Below are 22,015 nucleotides of genomic sequence, written 5' to 3' on the forward strand. Positions count from 1 at the left end.
TTTAGGCTCCGCCCCATCGTCCACATCTGCTTGTGTTTTTGTGTTCCACTGTCACGCCTCGCAGTTTTTAGTGAGAGTAGTGTGAGAACGACACAGTTATTATCTCCTCTCGGACCCCCCCAACACACACACACACACACACACACACAGCGGCCAGGAGGACAGGAGGCTTGCCTCTGAACTGCAGCGGCCGAGCCGGCGGCGGTGGTGCAGTTCACCCTGGAGCCGGGCTGTGTCCTCCCTGGTCGTCCTCTGCTGACCGGTCTGTCTGCCAGCATCGTCATCCTTCATTCCTCCGCTCATCGCTGCTCCAGCGCTCCGTGACCTCTCATAAGTGCAGCAGCCGTTATTTTTGGTGTGAAAATGGAGCCTCCGGTTTCATTATTTTTAAGATCTGCTCCTTGTATTTTTGTCTGGGGGTCAGCCATGTATCATCCTTGGACAATTGCGGTGAAGTGGAAACCTTCCCGGCTGCAGTGGTGCCGCCTCCCAAGGCTCCGGTGTTCTCACTCAGCCAGCGTCTGCAGAGGGCCTTGCCTTGCTGCATCACCTTCATGAACCACCGTGCTGAGAGCCCCTCCGTCATCCACGGGTCCATGACTCGCCACTCAACTCTGACTTCGCTTTCCAAGTTTATTTTGCCACTTATCTGGTGTAAAGGGGGGCGGGGGGGGGGGGGCGATGGAGAAGGGAGTGGAAGACGGGGGATATAGGAAGGGTTTCGGCTGTTTTTAAATCTGTCTCTCCTGTATTGGCACGGGCGTCTCCGGCGTGGGGCTTAAGGATCCAGACAGAGTGATGGAGCTCGGTGCTGACCCGAGGAGTGGAGGAGTGGAGGAGAAACAAAATAAATCATCTCTGCGGAATGAAAGAGAGACAGACAGAGACACAAAGAGGCGGGAGGAGGATTTAGGACTTTGTGTGTGTGTGTGTGTGTGTGTGTGTGTGTGTGTGTGTGTGTGTGTGTGTGTGTGTGTGTGTGTGTTGCAGAGAATACAGAGGAGTGATGCAGAGCTGAAGAAGTGAGGTGTTGCAGAGGTGATGGTCTTGTTGCCGTGGGAGCAGTCTAGATCCTGAAACACAACCTCATAAATGTGAGCGTTACCACGTGGGCTGATAACCAGCAGCGTGATGTCATCATCGTCCAGACAGAGATGCGTCCCTGGGGTTTGGATGAGACACAACACAGGACAAACTCCTGAGGTCCCTGGTCACGGCGTTTCTGTCACCACTCAGGGACAGAAAACCTTCACCTCCAATAAACTTACAAAGGCCAGAAAGCATAACCCCCAGTCGCTAAAGCGCCACAGAGAGGAGCAAGCCTGGTCGCTGGAGGAGTCCTCATCAGCTGACGGCTGGTGCTGCGGTCCCTCTGGAGGAGGCGACCGGAGGGAGGCGCTGAGCATCGACTCATCAGGAAGAGACACACACACACACACACACACGTCAGTAGCTCAGGTAGAGTTCCAAATTTACCAGAATGGGGACAAATGGTGTTGAAACATCAAACCAGTGGGTGACGTGCTATGCAGGCCCCGCCCACCTCCTCGACAGACCCCGCGTGCCATCCCTTTCTGTGCACCCTGACTTCTCCGGTGTTTTTTTCCTCCCTGCACTTCCGCAAAGAGGTTTATCTGTCACGACTGCTTCCTGGCTCAAGGTCGTCCCCTCATCCAACCCGTCTCCGCGGCGCGTCGATGGCAGCGCAGCTCTTGGCTGCTAATGTTAAATCAATCACCCTCAGCACTCGGTGTCTGCGCGCCATCATCCCCCAAACACCACCTGCCAAAATATTTATGCTGCCTTCATGAGGACGCTCAGAGTCGAGGGGACCGGTGCGGCAGCGGCAGGGCCCGCTGGGATCAGAGCCGCTGCTCCCGCAGGAGCAACGCCGCAGTCGTCGGTGAGGTTTGGCGAGTTTGGAGATGAGTATCAGGTTATTGATGAAGCCGGCTGAATCACCTCATCTGGCACCGGCGGGCCTTCCTCCTCTTTCCTCAGTGTTTACTTTGCAGCGACAGGGAGAGTGATGAGTGGAGGCTCTGCAGCAGCGTCGTGACTCACAGACGCAGCCTTCGCTTCCACATTTCTCAGCCTCTCTCACCGTGCTGACTGAGGAGGGTTCGCAGGTGCGGGCCGCAGCACAAACACACTCCCCCAGCTCTACCCCTCCTCTGGCCCGGGGCGCGGCAGCCCCAGCCTTCCTATGAGGTGTGCTGCTGCTTTGACCTCTGGACTTCATCAACTCCTCTTAACTTCCTCCTGGCAGACGAACCATAGCAAGAGCTGGGGGGCGTTGCTACTCTGGCAGCACGCGTCCCGCTGGACGTGAGGGGGAGGAGTCAGCTTGCTGGTTAACATGCAAATGAGCTGTTTAGGGGGTCTAAGGATGTCAGAGGTCAAGCACTGCAATAATCTGGATTTGTGTGTGTGTGTTTGTGTGTGTGTGGCTGCTCAGCAGCAGCTGGACCCTCCTCTGGCCTCTGTGGTCTGCTGCATTGTGCTCTCAGGTCATCAGTCTCACTCAGTGAAGGGCAGCGTCAGACGGGGGGACGACAGTCAGCTGATACCACACGGACCCGAGAGCCAGGCAAGTGGCAGAGGGAACAAATGATGGCAGGGGGCGCCGGCTCCATGGTGGGCAGGATTTTTGGGAGCAATCAATTTTTCATATCTGTTTCTATTGATACGTCCCCCGGGGAGGTAAATGCCATCACGGCCTGTGCTGGAGGTGTCTGCTTGGTGGAGGATTGATTGTTCTGGCATTTGATCCTCCAGCTCCCAGTGAAGGATGGGTGATGGAGTCATGAGAGCCACGCCACCCCTCCTCTGTTGGTCCCTCCTAGCCCCGCCTCTCTGCTCCCTCCATCATTCATCTGAGCCTACTGCTGTTATACATCTCTCGCTGTCTTGTTTCCCACGCCAGCGCCTCTTAAAAACCCTGCTGATGTGTGCTTTTGTTCTAAAAGCCTCATAAATGCCAGACAACGTCTGTTAACCCCCCCCCCCATCTCCCTGTGAACCAATGGGAAAGTGGAGGTGATCTCAGAGAAGAGCTCTATCAGCCTTTCAAAGACGGACGAATCTGTGCTCCAGGTTCATTTATGTTCAACACACCAGTGAAAACAAGGCAACAGGACTCAGGGGAACAGAAATGGAGGAGAGAGCTGATTAATCACTCGTTCATTGAGGCCTCGTATCAATATTCTCTTCAACAGGCGATGGAGGAAAAGAGCAGGAGCTTCAGCACACAGGAGCTGTGCCGCCTCCCTGACTCTGCACAGTGAACGAGTCACATCAGGTCATTAACTCTAGATGCAGCAGGAGGAGCACTGGCACACGGTGCCGCAGGCGGCGCCACGTACGGCGGTCTGCGCTGCCACCATGTGGTGAGCAGGCCGACTGTGGCCTGCATGAGAGCTCACGCCGACTCATTTCAAGCTGTAAACGAGATCCAGAAAGTGTGTTCAGTCTTCCACTCGTCCACTAGAAAGGGCTGTCCAACCATTCATCACAGTCAGATGATTACTGGGGGTGTTAGAGTCGTCCCAGGGGAGACTGGGGCGGGGGTTGTGTTCATGAACCTGAAACGTGACCACCGGCTGAGCACTTTTCTCACTGGGAAACCACGAGTGAAGGAATGCAGAGGGGGGAGCAGCCCAAGTTGGTCTCATCACCACCTCCTCCTACACCTGAATGTATGCAGACATTTCCTTGGCGTGCTGCACATCAGCGATGTTATTATAACCCTCAATAATCCCACCAAGAGGGTGAGGGGGGATCTATGTAACTTCATCTCAACCTGGAACCCAGGAGGGACTCTGTCTCTCACGAGCCATGGACTCTGGACTCAGACTCGGTCCCTGTGACCCACCGAGTGTCAGAGCAGCAGGAAGAGGATGAGGGCCCCATAACACACACACACACACACACACACACACACACACACACATATTATATATATATATATATATATACACACACACACACACACACACACACACATATTATATATATATATATATACACACACACACACACACACACACACTCACACACACATATATATACATATATGTATATATATATGTGTGTGTATATGTATGTATATGTATATATATACATATACATATATATGTATATATATACATATATATGTGTGTGTGAGTGTGTATATATATACATAAACACACACACACACATATATATGTATATATATACATATATATGTATATGTATATATACACACACACATATATATATACACACACACATATATATGTATATGTATATATGTATATACATATATATACATATATATACATATACAAACATATATGTATATGTATATATGTGTGTGTGTATATATGTATATGTATATATATACATATACATATATATGTATATATATACATATATATGTGTGTGTGTGTGTTTATATATATATATATATATATATGACAACTTCAAGAAGCGAGGCGCAAATTAAATCCATCCATTTTCTACCTCTTATCCTGTTAAGGGTGGTGGGGGTGGAGGTCACCAGTCCGTGACAGGACCCAAAATTAAATCAATGGACTGAAATATTAATAATGATAGACAACAGAATTAACAGAGACGCGTTCTTGGTGAACAGAAACGGTACCGGAACGTTTGTTCGTTGTTGTTTCAGTCGGACACATTTGAGCACTGCACGCAACATGGAGGAAAGAGAACGCGGGATGTGTTTGAGTGACAGCTGAAGGCGCTTGGAGCTAAACCTTCGTTTCTTCGCTTTACGTGAAGGATTAAGATGAATGAACTGGAGGTGAACTGGAGGTGAACTGGAGGTGAACTGGAGGTGAACTGGAGGTGAACTGGTATTTCCGCGTGTCCGTCGCGAGCCTTTGACGGCATCTGTCAGGAGAGAAATCAGGTTTCTAACAGGGTAAACTTACCCAGCACATACACATTTTATGTGAAATGTTGTTTTTGGGGTGTTGTTCAGCTCAGTCTGCTGTATCAGCTGCTTAGGCCCTAACGGCGTTTATTGTACTTGTACACGGGCCAGGTGGTACTGTGTGTACACGGGCCAGGTGGTACTGTGTGTACACGGTACGGACGACTGTGACTGCGGGACTGTCTGAGCCTGGGGGCTGGATGAACTCGAGCTGCGTTCTAGTGGAACCGTCCTCGAATGTTTCTCACTGAGTGTAGAACCTGCTGCAGCACTCCTCCTTCTCACTCGTACTCACAGAATGTACCTGACTCTCTCTGGGCTGCAGGCAGGTGTGACACCTTAGGATGTTCGGCCCCTTGCTGGTCCTGTGGACTCGGGCAGGGAGTCCAGGACTCAGGGGCGTCCACAAGCTGGCTTCAGTCCATACAGCCACAAAACTGCCTCAGAAGAAAATCCAAAGCTTGCTTTACCCCTTCAGTGATGTGGAGGCTTACCTGGACAGGTACTGCAGCTCCTGTGTACACCTTTAGCTGTGACCTGATCTTGTATTGAGAAGTCAGCGGTGAACCACCAAAGGTGGATGTTGTAATGGAGTTCCCTCCCTGCAGGTCCCTGGACAGGACTCAGTTCCAGCTCTTTCATCCCAGTGTGGAGGAACTCCAGCAGGCAGAGAAGCTCTTCTGCTCTTCACCGTCTCACAGGATCAGCTACCACTCCTCGGCGGAGAGGATGGAGCACATACCTGTTCTCAAGCCGCCAGAGGTCAGTAGAACGCCAAGGGAACCATAAGAACACGGGGACATGCTCCGAGCTACCAGCACCGTTTGGTTTTGACCTAGAGGGTGTGATGATGGTGCTTTGAATGTGGAGATGCTGGGGGGTCGATGGGTGTGATTGTCCTTCCCTCCCCACTTCAACATCCTCCCCAACAAAGGAGAGTCTGTGCAGGAGCTGTGAATGTGCAACTTTTGCCCCCCCAAGAACCTCCCAACACGTTTTGAATTTCTGTCTTCAGGTAAAATGTCACTTTAAACTCAGCAAGTCGGATGAAATGTGCTCGTTTGGTAGAGAGGTGGTGGAGGTGTCCCGGCCTGGGCTCGGTGTCCTGGGCTCGGTGTCCCGGCCTGGGCTCGGAGTCCTGGGCTCGGTGTCCTGGGCTCGGTGTCCCGGCCTGGGCTCGGAGTCCTGGGCTCGGTGTCCTGGGCTCGGTGTCCCGGCCTGGGCTCGGTGTCCTGGGCTCGGTGTCACGGCCTGGGCTCGGTGTCCTGGGCTCGGTGTCCTGGGCTCGGTGTCCCGGCCTGGGCTCGGAGTCCTGGGCTCGGTGTCCTGGGCTCGGTGTCCTGGGCTCGGTGTCCCGGCCTGGGCTCGGTGTCCCGGGCTCGGTGTGTTCAAGGGTGAGAGGAAGAACATTCACATGACCAGAACCTGCGCTGGCAAGTGTGAGGAACGACTCGTCTCCCCCTGCAGCCTCTCACATTATGAGGGTGAGATGACACGAAGAAATGATGTGATTTATAAGCCGCTGGACAGCAGAGGACTTGAGCGGGACAAGGCGTTGATGGGACAACAGGGTCTGTTAGCATGAAGTGTCACCTGGCGCTCGGCTCTGCTCTGCTCGGAGGATGATGTATTCACAGCTCACTGGCGGCGAGCGCTTCCATCCATCTGTCTTGTGTCTAGGAGATGGATGAGCCTGGGCTGCGTCCTGGGGGGCGTTGGCGGTCTCCGCCCACACTGCAGCAGCAAAACTGTTGCAGCAAATCTAAACCATCTTTGATAACAGTCAGGTGAATGTCTTCAGCAGCTCAGGTGATTTCTCTGCCTTCACAGGTGTGTTTCATCGGCAGAAGCAACGTGGGCAAGTCCTCTCTGATAAGAGCTCTGTTCTCCCTGAGTCCAGAGGTAGAAGTCAGAGTCTCCAAAACCCCCGTGAGTATCTTCAGCACACCATGGACCTGACCTGTGGGACATGAGACCTGACCTGTGGGACAGGTGACTTGACCTGTGGGACATGAGACTTGACCTGTGGGACAGGTGACTTGATCTCTGGGACAGGTGACTTGACCTCTGGGACAGGTGACTTGACCTCTGAGACAGGTGACTTCCTGGCATCCTGGAGTTTGATGGTCCCTCTTACCTCAGGGTCACACAAAGAAGATGAACTTCTTCAAAGTGGGTCAAGCTTTCACCATCGTGGACATGCCTGGTTATGGATACCGAGCCCCCACAGACTTTGTGGACATGGTGGAACCGTACCTGTTCCGGAGGAAAAAGTGAGCCATTTCTCACTGCACACACTCAACGTAGGCGCAGGTTTGTCACCACTCATGATCCTCCTGCAAGGGGACACGGGAGTTCCTGAGGTCAGGAACTCAGTCTGGTATCAGAACAGCAGCATCCTGGAGAGTCCTGGGCTCCAAGGCAGTGTTTGGTAGCTGCAGCAGCAGCATGGAGCACGGTGACATGTCTCTGATGTCTGCTGTTCTAACTCAACACTGAACCAGTCAGAGCGCTGCTGCTGGAACTCAGTGGAGTCACATGATACACACCGCTGTAAACAGATGTGGTAGGATGCGGTGTAGGCTGACATCTCAGCTAATACGTGTGTGTTGGTTCCAGTCTGGTCAGGACGTTCCTGTTGGTGGACGGCAACGTTGGTCTTCAGAAGGCCGACCTGATCGCCCTGGAGATGTGTGAGGAGATCAGGACACCGTACGTGGTAAGAGACTTCCCCAAGACCAGCAACGTTAGCCTGCCTGCCAATGCTTGACTAAGATGTTGGAGAAGATGTACACTTTCCTCACTGAATGTGACGCTGATCCAAGTTACACATCCACCATGGAGTGAAGCTCCAGCAGCAGCAGCTCTAGTAGCAGCAGCAACAGCTCTAGTTGCAGCAGCAGCTCTTGTAGCAGCAGCAGCTCTAGTAGCAGCAGCAGCTCTTGTAGCAGCAGCAACAGCTCTAGTAGCAGCTCTAGTAGCAGCTCTAGTAGCAGCAGCAGCTCTTGTAGCAGCAGCAGCTCTAGTAGCAGCAGCAACAGCTCTAGTAGCAGCTCTAGTAGCAGCTCTAGTAGCAGCAGCAGCTCTAGTAGCAGCAGCAACAGCTCTAGTAGCAGCTCTAGTAGCAGCAGCAACAGCTCTAGTAGCAGCAGCAACAGCTCTAGTAGCAGCTCTAGTAGCAGCTCTAGTAGCAGCAGCAACAGCTCTAGTAGCAGCAGCAACAGCTCTAGTAGCAGCTCTAGTAGCAGCTCTAGTAGCAGCTCTAGTAGCAGCAGCAACAGCTCTAGTAGCAGCAGCAACAGCTCTAGTAGCAGCAGCAACAGCTCTAGTAGCAGCTCTAGTAGCAGCTCTAGTAGCAGCTCTAGTAGCAGCAGCAGCTCTAGTAGCAGCTCTTGTAGCAGCAGCAGCTCTTGTAGCAGCAGCAGCTCTAGTAGCAGCAGCAACAGCTCTAGTAGCAGCAGCAACAGCTCTTGTAGCAGCAGCAGCTCTAGTAGCAGCAGCAGCTCTTGTAGCAGCAGCAGCTCTAGTAGCAGCAGCAGCTCTAGTAGCAGCAGCAGCAGCTCTAGTAGCAGCAGCAACAGCTCTAGTAGCAGCAGCAACAGCTCTAGTAGCAGCAGCAGCTCTTGTAGCAGCAGCAGCTCTAGTAGCAGCAGCAACAGCTCTAGTAGCAGCAGCAGCTCTAGTAGCAGCTCTAGTAGCAGACGCACCGCACACACACCGCAGACGCTCCTCACACGCACCGCAGACGCTCCACACACGCACCACACACACACACCGCACACGCTCCACACACACACAACACACATAGACCGCACACGGTCTACACACCGCATACATATGGCACAGGTAGACCTAGAGTAGATCAGTGCAGTACTAGTACTGCAGTAGAGGGCATGGAAATGATGTAGTACCAGATTTGACTTTTAAACCCTGGACACAGTGAATGATGAGCCAGGTCACATGACTGCATGGCCATCAGAGGAGCCTCCTACCAGGCTGAGCAGCCTCAGAAATCAATGATGTTTCCTGCAGTGCTCACAAGTGACCAGCAGATGGCAGAGTCACTGATAGGAGCACTGGGACGGTGAGGCGGCCGTTGGCTCTGATCCGTGTGAGAGGACGGACGTGTAACCAGCTGAATGTGTCGTCGCGCAGGTGGTGGTGACCAAGATTGACAAGTGTGGGCGTGGATCACTGCTGAGAAACCTACTGAGTCTACGAGACATGATCCAGTCCCAGACCAGAAGCTGCTTCCCCCAGCCCCTCCTGGTCAGGTGAGAAACACTGCTGACCTCATCGATGTGTCACCAGCCAGCAAGGATCTGGTGTGCGTGGTACCTCGGTGTCAAAGAGCTCCACTGTGGCGCTGACAAGTGCCTCCATGACCATGGTTACACACACACACACACACACACACACACACACACAGTTGATCCCACTGAAGAATTTAATGTTGAACATTAATTGTAACTATGAGTTGAAGCACTTTCAGGTCAATAAGTACATGTGGTCATGGTAGTGCCGGTGTGTGCCGGGTCCTCCGTGTCCTGTGTAGTTACATGTTGATTAAATATGCGTCTGCCGTGTGGAAGTAAAAGTTTTAGACTCTAAAATGGGAGGACGGAGTTGGAGCCCACCCAGCTGTCTCTCATGTCACTCATCAGAAGACCTCGTCTCCTGCTGCAGCGCCCCCTCTGTTCCCTCAGGGGAATTCTTTAAAATATACACAATAAATAAGTTAAGTCAAACTTTCTCTGCAGAATTTCAGATACGTTTTCAGATAATTTTCAAATTTCAGTGCAGTACAACAATAAATTCAGTTCAGTTTTCTGCTGGATCCCCGTAAAGTAAGAGAACTTGATTGGCTGATGTTTTTGAAGCGTCACAAGTATCGTTCGCTCACCCAGAAAATGTTTTCTGCTCAAAATATGATCAAAGGGACATTTGGACATTTTGTCTGTAGAGATCAACACAATTCTGGTCGTGTTTGGTTTCGAACTGTGACGTTGTCTCCTGATGATGAGGAGGAGGAGGTCCAACGTGGTGACATCAGCGACTCTTCAAAGCCTGAGGCGTTCAGGCAGGCTGACGTCTCATTCTTGTCTCCTTGGCTGTTGCAGCTCCCTGCACTTCTCGGGGATCTACGTCCTGAGATGCTTTGTTGCTCATGTGACGGGGAGCATCAGGTTGACGGACACCTGTCAAAGGTGAGGACAGCTCAGCCGCACCGACGTTAACAGCACATCAGTCGTCCCTCTCCCCACTGCAGGGGCAGCGGCTTTGCTGCAGCCACAGACACATCAGTGAGTTGTGACAGCTCTCCTCAGCCAGCGGGAGCAGGCCAGGCTTCACCATCGCCACCATCAGGCCTGGACACTGGAGCATGCTGAGCCAGGCAGAAATGTGAACCACTTTGTTCTCACCGGTGAGCTCAGCAGCTGCTGTAGAATCTGAAATCTACTCGCGTTCAGGATGTCCTGCACGGAAGAGAGGTGGAAACACTCACGGGTCTTACTTCAAGCTCCATTTTAAACTGGTACCAGCTTGGTGGAGACAAGAAAGTACCACTTAGTTTCTGTTAATGTTTTTGACAACATGGTGTTAGCTTGGCTACCTAGCCCGTGTGTTAGCTTAGCTGCCTAGCTTGGGTGTTAGCTCCTAAGTGCTCTGCCGACCTGGTGTCATCAGCTCAGTGTTTGTCTGTCACCTCTCCTCCTCGTCACCCCCCTGGCTCTTGACCAGTACCAGTTAACAGTAAACGACCACCACTGATGAACAGACGTGCGACACCGATGAGTTGGAGGAGGGGGGACTGAGACACAGACGACGGAGGCACCATGATTTGCTCCAAACAGAAAAATAAGACATACAGACACAAAGATCCTACAAATCGTAACAGAAGATCCACCTGAAGCACAAATTCAAGACCACCAGGACAGGAAGGAGCTGAGGCTGACATCACATTTGACAAAACATGCACCAGTCACAGGCTTGGCGAGTTATTTTTCAGGTATTAAGAAAAATCTAACATCTGTAACCAAGCGACACGATGGCTTCACTCTGCCGAGCTCAAGCACCTGATCAGATGAGGTGCATTTTACTGTCAGCTCACTGCTGAATCATTCATCACCAACAAGTGATAAAGTACTTTACTGAAGTACTGTACTGTACTACAGTATTTGTGGTTGAGTGGACTTTTGTCACAAGTTACTTTAGAGAAAAAGATTACAGGGAAATCATGACGACCCGGATGAAGATGCTGCGCTTTGACGTTTGAAGGCCGTGACCTTCAGCAGTGACACGTGTGATATTCTTACTCATGAAGTTACTTTAGAAGGAACAGTCGACAATGTCAGCAACTGACAGTTGAGTTTTACTTTCATCTTGTAGGGCACATGTGTCTTTGATGTTTCTCTGATGTGTCTTTGATGTTTCTCTGATGGTCCAGACCAATGATGATGTACGTGTATAAATACTGAAAAACATAAAACCGCTCTGCTGTGATTTCTCTTAATGATCAAACGCCTCATCTCCCTCACACTGAGGAACCCAGAATCTCTGTGTGATCATTTTCATTTGAGAAATTCAGCTGGACAAACCAATACTGTTCCACGATTGGCTACAAACTTGTAGTGATGTCACAAAATTGTCAAAACTGAGATTTGAAGTTAGCAATGTCTTAAGCTTTGTGTCACAAACAAAATTAGACAATTCCATTAAAAAATACGACATATAGCCATCCAACACGTAGGTGTCGGATCTATCAAGGTTCCTGGACATCAACCCTTCTTTTAACAGAACCTGGAACCGAGACTTACTTGTTTTATGGTTGCTCAAGTAGGAAAGAACTTGAGAACTAAAACATAAACTCAGTATTGAAGGGGGGAACATTTGGACCTATTTTGGATTCAAAGAGAAGAAACTATGTAGTCTAACCAATCTCTCCATGGAAGTCGCCAAGTTTGACATCCATTAATGTACGTTTCCAAACTCAGCTCCATGATTCAAGTTGTTCCTGACTGAGGCCGGTTATTAGTCGAGTCTCTAGTCCATCACAGTTAAGAGGAGTAGAGCAATGATTGACAGGGTTGAGAAGAACCGAAGTTAACGATGTCTGACGTTCCCGTCAGTCGTCGTGCTTCAGGTTTCGTCAAGAGCTGCCGTTTCACGGCGTTTGCGTGTGCATGCGTGAGCCACGTCAATTTAGAATGTATGTTTCGATGAACACAAACCTCTGGAACCTCTCCTGCCTCGTGTAGTACAAGAACCCGTGTGCCCGTCCTGGGCCATGATGGTGTCAGAACTGAACCGCGTGGGTTTAATATTTCCCTCTCTGATTTGCCACGTTTGGTTGATACGTTTCCTTTTTGTCTATTGAAATATGATGAAACCAATGTGATAAACCCTGAGAATTCTGTCCAGGAAGCGTCTTTCTGTGACTGGCGTGCCTCAGTGGCTCTCTGATGGGAGCCTGCATTTGCAGGACCAGGTTCCGTTGCTTCCTCAACAGTTGGCAGCTCTTCAGCTGCTGCAGATGAAATTAGGTTAGAAACTGAAAATGTAAAAACACTTCAGTCTGTGACCAGGCGTTGTAATGGTGCTGTGCTCCAGCAGGAACTGTTCAGTTTGAAGAGCCCCCTTTACCGGAGTGAACTGGTCTGGAACCGTCCTGACCTGTCCTTCGGCCCATTGGTCTGTGTCAATGTAGCCTTTGTGAGTAGAAAGACATGTCAGAATGATAGACAGACAGACAGACAGGCAGCATGAGTGATGTCCTGTCTGAAGGTGTGTCAAAACAAGATCAGTCCCTCTCAGGTCTGCGGTCGCTCTCTCCCAGGCCCTGAGGTGATCCTCGCCAGGGGCTCCTCTACGTTGGCCGGCTAAGTGCTAAGTGGCGGCGACTGACCGCCAGCGAAACAATGAGCTGAAGCTGAGGGGGCAGCACAGACACTGTTGGGTCGTCGCGACAGGCGTCTGACAGTTGAGATCAGCTTCTTCACTGTAGACTTTCATTTTGTACTTCTTTCGATTTCTCTTCACTCTTTTCACCCTCAATTCACCGTCGTGTCCCCTCTTTGCTGGACCTGCCCTCCTTCCCCCCAGCACCGCGTTCCCCTCCTCCATCTCAAAGCCTTCTCTGTCTTGTGTCCTGTTCTACTCGCCGGTTCTGGTCCAGCTGACAGGGATCCACTGTGGTTCGTTCTGAGCCTGCTGGATGATGGAGAAGAGCTGCATGCAGGCGTCCTGCAGGTCGTCGTTCACCAGCACACTGTCGAACAGCTGCTTGTACTGGGCCTCCATCAGCCGAGAGGATTCCTCCAGCTCCACCAAGTCGTCCTGCTGCAGACGGAGACACAGAACACCGCTTCCTTTGATTCTTCACTGTCATTCTGCATTTGTAAAACTTAGCTCATTTCTGTCTGGTGACCTTTGTTCCAAAAGAAAGGTCACCAGACAGTTCTTGTCTAAAGTCGCTGCTCTCTTTTGTTGCGGGACGTCTCATGAACTAGAAGCACCTGACTTTGAGTCGACAAACCCTCGATGTCAGAGTCAAGGGAAGGTCAAGATTTGGTCCGTGTGACACGTGGAGAGGGATGAGTGAGCTGTGGTTTCCCTGACTCTTACTGTGATGGCTCTGTTGACGGTGTAGTTGGTGATAATTGGAGCTTCTCTGCGAGTCTGTCGGAGTCTCTCCAGGCTGGGAGCTTTGATGAAGACGACAAAGGGCTTCAGCTTCCTCGTGCGTAGTGGCAGGATGCTCTGACCGCAAAACCAACACACGAGGACGAAAAGAGAGCAAATACGGAACGACCATCAATCACCAGGAGTCACTGAGAACCGAGAAAATCTGTTCAATGTGGGGGAAGTGTTGTTTTATTGGTGTTTCTATGTGTTTGATGCACATCTGAACAAACTCCTCCAACATTCCCTCTGAATATGAGTTGTTAAAGTGAATACTCAATCTCTCCCAGGCATTTCTGAAGTGTTTCTATTGGTAGGAACCTGTCACACTGAGGATGGCGTCAAACATCACACCAGCGTGGAGCGCAGCCCGTTCAGGAGGTGCCGAGTTGGCGTCAGCGGCCAACGATCCTGAAGTCTGTCAATCATCTTGTCATGTGACTTGTTGATACTAACAGAACAAATGTCTGCAAACAGTGCTTCATTCTGTCCTTCCATTCTGACTGTGGTTCCTACGTTGAACTTTGAACGGTTTCTGACTCAGCGACGCTGTTGGAACGAGGAACCGGGAGAACTCTGATGAGTCTCACCGAAACGCTTCCAGGGAAATCAGACGTGCAGCATTTTAGGAGCTAAATTGTGGTTTTCAGATCAGCACTTTAGTGAAGTTTAGACTAAATATGGTTATTGGAGCTGAGGTCACTGCTTCCTCACAGTTAGACCACAGGGACGCTGTGTGGGAAACAGGAAGTCAGCAACTTTGTTGTTTTACATGGACGCCATTTGTTTCCCTCCCCGTGGTCATAATTGCTGTGGCCACTAGAAGGCGTCACTGCGCTACGTCCAGTTCACACGGAATTGGAGTTCCATCGCTGGATTATTTTCACTTGCATCATTCGCATGTAGACGCTTGATCATGTATGTATGTTTGAGTTCCTGCTCTGGAAAGAGGAGAGAAATACTGCGACTGCTGTTGCCCATTTCAAGACGTTCATGATGAATGTGGGCGGTTTGACATTTACTCTCTGGCCGTTTCATCCAGATGAAGCTTAAGAACGCCCACGAAGTTGCGCCGCGATTTGGCGAAATCTCCCTCTGAAGTGTTCACAAGTGGAGAGCCCTGCAGACGTCACTGTAGTGGTGAAAGACCAACAGGCCACGATCAGCTGGTCCTCTGGTGTCTGAGCCAACAGCACGTCGGTGACGTCAGGAGGATCTTCCTGCTGATTGGCTGTCGCCATGCAGCTTCAAGCAAATGTTTTGTTCTAAGTTCAGTGTTCTAAACTTGGGCAACTATGCAGCTGTCACTCTGCACTTCTCACTCGTGCTGCCAGTGACAGACGTGAATTTGCATTTTACATTGAATTGATGTGTAATTTCATCATGTGAACAACTCGCTTTGTGTTGGGTGTGAACACGACTTCAGGAGACTCGAGCCCCTCCTTTCTAACCCATCTGACCCTGCTCGCATGTACGAGCCAGCTGGTCCTGAAACTGGGGATCACAACCTAGGACCCTCTTGACCCTTCAGACTCCCGGCTTGGCTGAAGGTCAAACGTTTGTTTCATTACGGAACTCACATGTGGTTCAACATCCACGATGCACATCCGTCCTTGTTTGAGCACTTCATCAATGGCATCAATACTGGTACCGTACAGGTGGCCCTTATACTCCCCGTACTCCACAAACCTCAACACACACACACACACACACACACACACACACACACACACACACACACACACACACACACACACACACTGCAAGTTAGTTGTGTACTGATGTCACAGTGTAAACGGTGTGAGGCTTGAGAGGAGCCTACCTGTGATTGCAGACCATGTACTCAAACAGCTCTTTGGTGACAAAGTGGTACTCCCTCCCTGCCTGCTCCCACCCTCTGATTGGTCGAGTGGTGTCTGACAGCCAATCAAAACAGCCGTGTGATTATTCAAACAGCGTGGAAGCAAACACATGTAACTGGCAGGGAAACACCAGACCTACAATAAGAGTTTTAAGACGACTATAAGTAGACAAACATCTTTGATGGGCTGTGTGATGCGTCATGACGACCAGACTGGAACCAGTACTGGTCGTCATGACGACCAGACTGGAACCAGTACTGGTCCAGTGCTCCTCCTACACAAATGTGCACGAACATTGAAACTGAGAGGTGTCAAACACACACACAGTAACCACAAGATCAGATCATGTCACCGTGAATCCAATCAGAACCGGGACGGATTTAAACTCCGGGGATGCGCCTACAGTCCGGGGGTGTTGGCTTACGAGGTAGGGGGCCCTGGAATGTTGAGGGGTTCAGTTTGATGAGTCGCTTTCTCAGCTCATTCACTCCGACTCCTGAAGCACCTGTGGACAGGATGAAAAGCTCCTTTCACAATTCACTGGAACACGGATCTCCTGCTGTGCAGATGACACGCTTGTATTTGATCCGCATCCCTCAACATTGTGGCTGACGAGCAGAAGCTCAGTGAGGACAGAACAGAAGTTGTAGTTGCAGTGTTCTTAAGACTAAGTCCCAGTCGAACGATGACTTGATGAAGCAGCAGGGACCGCGACGCCAGCTGGACTCCTGCTGAGCTCCTCTGACTGGACTACAGACCAGACTCCCTCGAGCTGCGTGTCTTCTAAATGTGGTCTCAAGCATTTCTGGTTTTCTAGCTCCTTTTTAAAAAGTGCTTTATATTCTGCTTCTACGTCTTTATGGGTTTGTCCAGCTCTTAAAGTAAAGGTCCAGTACAAAAGCAAACGAGTTCTTCCTCCCACTGAGGTGCTGCTCCATCAACCAAACCACAGTCACTCAACACACCTGGAAAATGTTCCATAAAGCTTTTTCTTCCATTTCAAGTGTTTCCACAGGCTGAGAGGTGTCAGGCAGGAGGTAGAGCAATGCTTTCTCACCAACAAGGATGATGAGGCGGTGGTTGTCCTGTGGGGGGCGCTGGTACAAGGTGACCTCCTCATAGGGCGTGGCTGGAGCACTGCTACTGGGGGAGCAGGAGCAGCAGGACTGTCGTCTCCTCCGATAGGACGTCTTCCTCCAGAGCCTGAAACTGCGTCTGAAACCGGCTGGTGGGGGTGAAGAAGCCAGATCAGTGCCTTCACTGTCCCACACATCACGCACTTGCAAACTGCCCCTCGCAACACACTCCTGGCTCAAGATCAGGAACAACACCCTGAACTCTCCTCATTTGAGTCACATCCAGCAGACGAGAGGGAGAAGACCAGCGTGCAGGCGACTGGAGGAGCTGCAGCTCTATGAGCGCAGCCTCTGGAGGAGAACCAGGGGCCACCGGCACCAGCAGGACTCAGCTGGTTGGGCCTGGGAACAGAAGAGTAGCTGACAAAAGAAGTATCGTGTCTTACCCAGGTAGATCCCTTCAGCAGCATCGGCGTCCGCCTCACCTGGAGGGAGGAGAAGGAAAACCCTTCACGCTCTCTTCTCATGTCACTGCCATAAAATGCCCCCAGTGTACATACGTGACTACACAAGTAACCAGAAACCAAGTCTGTCCATCCTGAGAAGGGTCACACGTACGCTAACCGTTACAAGTCCTGCTCGTCTGAAACATTCCTGTTCAGCTTGCTGTAAATAAATTAACCCCAAAAGCTCCGTGAAGCTGTTGTTGTCTGTAAGTCGAAACACTTCATGAATCATCTGGTGATGTCACGTGATATTCATCTGCTCAGGGAGGCGCCATCTCCTTTCGTTAACGGAGGCGGTGCCGGCTGGTGCCGATCACCAGAGTCGTCCGAGTGTTTGCTTCTATCAGTGTCGCTTTTGTGACGCGAGAGGATACAAATCGTTTACGATTTCATGCCCTCTGAACACAACTCCAGAGCTCAGTGGAACCACCAAGTTCCTCCCTGAGTTCACAGGAGTCACAGTCACGGAGTGGAACGGTAACTTGGTGAGGAGTGGAGGTAGCAGCCGGCGAAGTGAGGAAACTCATTCCACACATGAAGAAACATTCCTAGAAACTTGGAATGAAGGAATAATGGTTGTAAAGAAGCAACCGTGTGTGTGTGTGCGTGTGTGTTGAATGTGGACATTTACACGAGTCTGAACTGACTTACCTACCAAAATTTATGTCTTCCTGATCTGAGGGGAAAGAAAGATGGTGTCACTTCCTGCCAGACTATCAATGTTGCTGTCATGTGTTCGTCTTCATGTCGGCGTGTTTACCTGCGCTGTGTTTCTCATCAGGAGCCGCGTCCTCCTCTGCAACAGACGATCACACACATATTCACTTCCTCTACTTTTACCACCTGTGACCTGTTACTAGAGAATGAGATGAAAGGTTTATCACGAGTGATCATGTGACAACAGACAAATGTAATGGAAGCCGGGGCGCAATCAATAATTGACCTGACACATTTTTACTTTTGCACCTCTCAGTCGTCAGCGTAGAAGTGCTGGTGCAGCACCACACCAGATGATAGACAGCTAACGAGCTAACGGGCTAACGAACCAGCTAGCAGCCAACCACGTTGCAGTGTATGAAGCTCTTCCCTCCATCTCATCATTCTATGACATCACTCTGTGTGTGTGTGTGTGTGTGTGTGTGTGTGTGTGTGTGTGTGTGTGTGTGTGCGTGTCAGAAGGGTTCTGCTGGGTCAGCAGTCGGGCTCACCGGTGTCAGCTGAAGTCACTGAGGTCGGAAGCATGCAGACAGAGAAGATGAGCAGCTGTTTATTCACCACCAACAACAGGCACACCACATGACACACTAGGATTCTTTAAACCTAGGACCCTGACCCCCTAGGTCCATTTAAACCAAGGACACTCATGTCCTTATGACCCTTTAAACCTAGGACCCTGACATCCGAGAACCCTTTCAACATAGGACCCTCACATCCTAGGACCCTTTCAACCTAGGACCCTGACCCCCTAGGATCATTTAAATTTGAACCCTGATACTCTAGGACCCTTCAAACCTAGGACCCTCACAACCTAGGACCCACACACCCTAGGATCCTTTAAACCTAGGACCCTCACACCCTAGGACCCTTTAAACCTAGGACCCTCAAAACCTAGGACCCTTAAAACCTAGGACACTCCTGTCCTTTTGACCCGTTAAACCTAGGACCCTGACACCCTTGGACCATTAAAACAAAGGACCCTGACAGCCAAGAAACCTTTACAGCAAGGATCCTCACTCTCTAGAACACTTAAAGGACACTCCCTTTAAACATAGGACACTCATTTCCTTGGACTCTTTAAAACTAGGACCCTGACAACCGAGGACCATTAGAACCTCAGACCCTGACAACCTACGACCCTTTAAAACTTGGACCCTGACCTCAAGTGCCCCTCAAACCTAGGACCCTGACACCCTACATCCCTTTAACCCTTGGACCCTCACAACCTAAAATACTTTAAACCAAAGACCCCTATGCTCTATGACCCTTTAAACTTAAGACACTCATATCCTTGGACCCTTTAAACCTGGGACCCTGTCACCCAAGGACTATTAAAACCTAAAACCCTGACAACCTAGGACCTTTAAACCTTGGACCCTTACACCCTAGAACCCTTCAAACTTAGGAACCGCACACCCTAGGACACTTTACACCTTAGAATCTCATACCCTTGGAACCTTTAAATCTGGGACCCTCACACCCAAGGACCCTTTAAACCTAGGACCCTCACACCCTTGGACCATTAAAACCTAGTACCAAGACCACCTAGGACGCTTTAAACCTTGAACCCTGACACTCTAGGACCCTTGAAACGTAGGAGCCTCACACCCTAGAACTCTTTACACCCAAGACTCTCACACTCCAGGACACTTTAAACACTGTAAACTGAGGACCCTGACACCCTAGAACCCTTTAAACCTAGGACCCTTAAACCTAGGACCCTTCAAACTTATTACCCTAACTTGGACCCTGACAACCCTGGTTGCTGACAACCTAGAACCTTAAAATCTTAAGAACCTGACAACCCTGATAACATAAAACCATAAGAACCTGAGAATCCAGGTCCCTGATATCCTAAGACCCTAAAAATCTCAGACCCTCACAACCTAGAACCCTGACAACTCAAAACCCTTGGAACCTGAGAACCCAGGACCCTGACAACATAAAACCCTGGAAATATTGGACCCTTGGAACACAGAATTCAAACCATTTTGTTCCCTTGCAGAATCAGACGACAAGATAGATTCTAGTTTCATATCTCTACAGTAAACGTGAAACAGCACTCTTCACCTCGTACACAGGGAAGTATCCAGCTGAGATGGAAGCGTCTAACCTACGGTCACGATCTCTAGTCTAGAAGAACGAATGAGGGGATTCAGGTGACTGTAGTAATGGGTCCTCACATGGTCTGATGCAGGTATGAACGTGTAATGGCTGACACCACCACTGTTCCCTCTGCTTACTGATGAGACAGACACATGACGACAGGTGAGATGATGGAGGGAGAAGAGACTGCACATCCCTCTCCCCTGGATGAATACGTTTAGCTTCTAACAGCAGAGAAAGAACTGAGAGGAGTGCCACAGGTAGTCATGGCGTCACTTCAACTGGGTCACTTTCAGAGAAACAAGGAAGGTTGCTGTCGTGACAAAATATTCAATACCAAGTAACTAACAATTAAAGGAGAATTGTATGTATGTGGAATTGTTTTCTGAATCAAAAACTTGATCAAAAGTCGGTTGTTGCCTTGTCCTTCTGCTCTTCTGGGTTTGACAATGGTTTGATCCCATTCTCATCACTTAATTAGCCCTGATTGCAGCTCTGTCAGGAAGTCACTGTCACCATGAGTTCATTAGCATTTAGCTTAAAGTCCCCCTTTGTTCAAACTAAAGACCAACTAAAGATGAGAAGTATTTAACCTTGCAGATGTGATCAAAGGATTGTTGAGGTCTTTACATGGTTAAGAGAAGAGGGGACATGTGAGAGAAGAAAATCCTGGAACCAGGACTTCGTCTTGGAGACTACACAACTCTAGGCCTGTGAGGTTTGTTACGGTGGCCAGATGGCATCTGAGCACCACAGCGAGTGTGTGAAGACACAGCAGCGTCCATCACAGCACCAGGGTGTGTTACCTCTTCAGCATGCCAGCGGAGGGAATCAGACCAGCGAAGGAGGCGACACAGGGCAGCTTCCTGGCCTGCCACCAGTGACCGTCTGACTGGTCCACCACCTCCAGCAGGTCTCCTCTGTGAAACGCCATCCCTGCATGAGGGCAGGGGATGGAGGAGTCCTGCAGGGGGCAGTAGTCCACCATCGCCCTCATGTACACCTGCCAGAGAGGCACAAGGAGGAAACACCATTAAATACTTACACTCACAGGGATACGCAGTGCATTCTGGGAAAACATTACTTCTCACAGTGACTCAGCGAGAACACAGATGTTACTTCAGCGCTCAAGTATTCCTCAACAAGTTCTTTTACACGGACGATGTGGAAACAAATTCTCTCCATTGAGTTTGCTCTTCATAAGAGACGAAGATAAACTTGCAGCCTGTAATGTCAGCAAGGACTTGTGATTTTTCCATCCTCAACGACAGTTTCTTACTGGTTTCTGGCTGCTGGCGCTGACCCGAGCTGCGTGTGGAATGACTTTAAACAGGATGGTGCCTTGAGAGTTGATCTGACGGGGAGGAAAACACAACAGTAAAGTCCCTCGGTTCTCAGGAGCGCCTTTGTTCACCTCACAATTTAAAATCCCAAACAAAAACAGCTGGTTTATTATTTTGACATTTATGTATTTGCCAAAAACCGTGCAGATGTTGTTGTCATGTCAACTCTCTTTGTATTCAAGCACAGTTCCCTCAGCCGACCTACCAGTATCTCGATGACCTGCTCTGGTTCCAGACCCACCACTGGGTTACCATTCACTTCTACTAATAGATCACCGGGATGGAGAAGCCCTGAGAAACACACACACACACACACACACACACACACACACACACACACACACACACACACACACACACGCACACACACACACGCACACACACACGCACACAAAACTTTGTGTGTCGTGGTGCAGCGTCCACTACGTGATGCCTTCAAACACTGTTGCGTTCTCACCGCTACGGTCGGCCAGTCCTCCATGAATGACCCGGGCGATGAAGATCTCTCCTGTCTCCTCGTCCCTCCTTATCGTCGCGCCCTGACGGACAGACGGACAGTTTAACACCTGTGGACGCTAAAGCTGCAGCAGCAGAGAGTTCTGTTAGTCGGGAGGAGACACAGGGAGATGTTCAGGAGAACAGGCAATCTTTATGGTAGAACCTGAAATCACATATAATACTTCACTCAAAACATGTATTGTACCTTTCAAGTACTCACTACTAGGAGCCAGAATGCAGGAAGAGCCAGTCACGTATACTTAGCTTGAAGCTAATGGAGACAGAA

The 22,015-nt window shown here is 50.1% G+C and overlaps 2 protein-coding genes across 3 annotated transcripts in view; one reads left to right on the top strand and one right to left on the bottom strand.

Annotated features, from left to right (window-relative positions):
* Positions 1-4,651: 4,651 nt before the first annotated feature.
* gtpbp8 (GTP binding protein 8) lies at positions 4,652-11,417 on the top strand. 2 transcript variants are annotated; one of them, XM_086221047.1, is made up of 8 exons: positions 4,652-4,927; positions 5,265-5,441; positions 5,548-5,701; positions 6,770-6,868; positions 7,082-7,212; positions 7,559-7,658; positions 9,095-9,213; positions 10,060-11,417. In XM_086221047.1, the coding sequence occupies exons 2-8, from the start codon at positions 5,284-5,286 to the stop codon at positions 10,148-10,150; spliced, it is 852 nt and encodes a 283-aa protein (XP_086077173.1). In that variant the 5' UTR covers positions 4,652-4,927; positions 5,265-5,283; the 3' UTR covers positions 10,151-11,417. The 2 variants fall into 2 exon arrangements, with proteins under 2 accessions (XP_086077173.1, XP_086077174.1); XM_086221048.1 differs by having other exon boundaries at positions 4,652-4,915.
* Positions 9,379-22,015, bottom strand: part of LOC147252669 (MAGUK p55 subfamily member 4-like) — a 23,567-nt gene continuing 10,930 nt past the window's right edge. Inside the window, exons 7-21 of the mRNA XM_086221039.1 lie at positions 21,689-21,770; positions 21,437-21,522; positions 21,168-21,242; positions 20,695-20,891; positions 19,966-20,024; positions 18,274-18,291; positions 17,826-17,861; positions 17,721-17,741; positions 17,006-17,044; positions 16,541-16,708; positions 15,908-15,988; positions 15,444-15,537; positions 15,202-15,310; positions 13,565-13,699; positions 9,379-13,279 (exon numbers count right to left, since the gene is read on the bottom strand). Of these exons, the coding sequence (XP_086077165.1) occupies positions 13,094-13,279; positions 13,565-13,699; positions 15,202-15,310; positions 15,444-15,537; positions 15,908-15,988; positions 16,541-16,708; positions 17,006-17,044; positions 17,721-17,741; positions 17,826-17,861; positions 18,274-18,291; positions 19,966-20,024; positions 20,695-20,891; positions 21,168-21,242; positions 21,437-21,522; positions 21,689-21,770 (1,386 nt within the window). The 3' untranslated portion in view covers positions 9,379-13,093. The remainder of the gene's footprint in view (positions 13,280-13,564; positions 13,700-15,201; positions 15,311-15,443; positions 15,538-15,907; positions 15,989-16,540; positions 16,709-17,005; positions 17,045-17,720; positions 17,742-17,825; positions 17,862-18,273; positions 18,292-19,965; positions 20,025-20,694; positions 20,892-21,167; positions 21,243-21,436; positions 21,523-21,688; positions 21,771-22,015) is intronic.

The sequence above is a fragment of the Aulostomus chinensis genome, chromosome 12 (genome assembly GCF_037954235.1).
Source record: "Aulostomus chinensis isolate RoL2024-O1b breed Wild chromosome 12, RoL_Achi_v1.0, whole genome shotgun sequence".
Classification (NCBI taxonomy): Eukaryota; Metazoa; Chordata; class Actinopteri; order Syngnathiformes; family Aulostomidae; genus Aulostomus; species Aulostomus chinensis.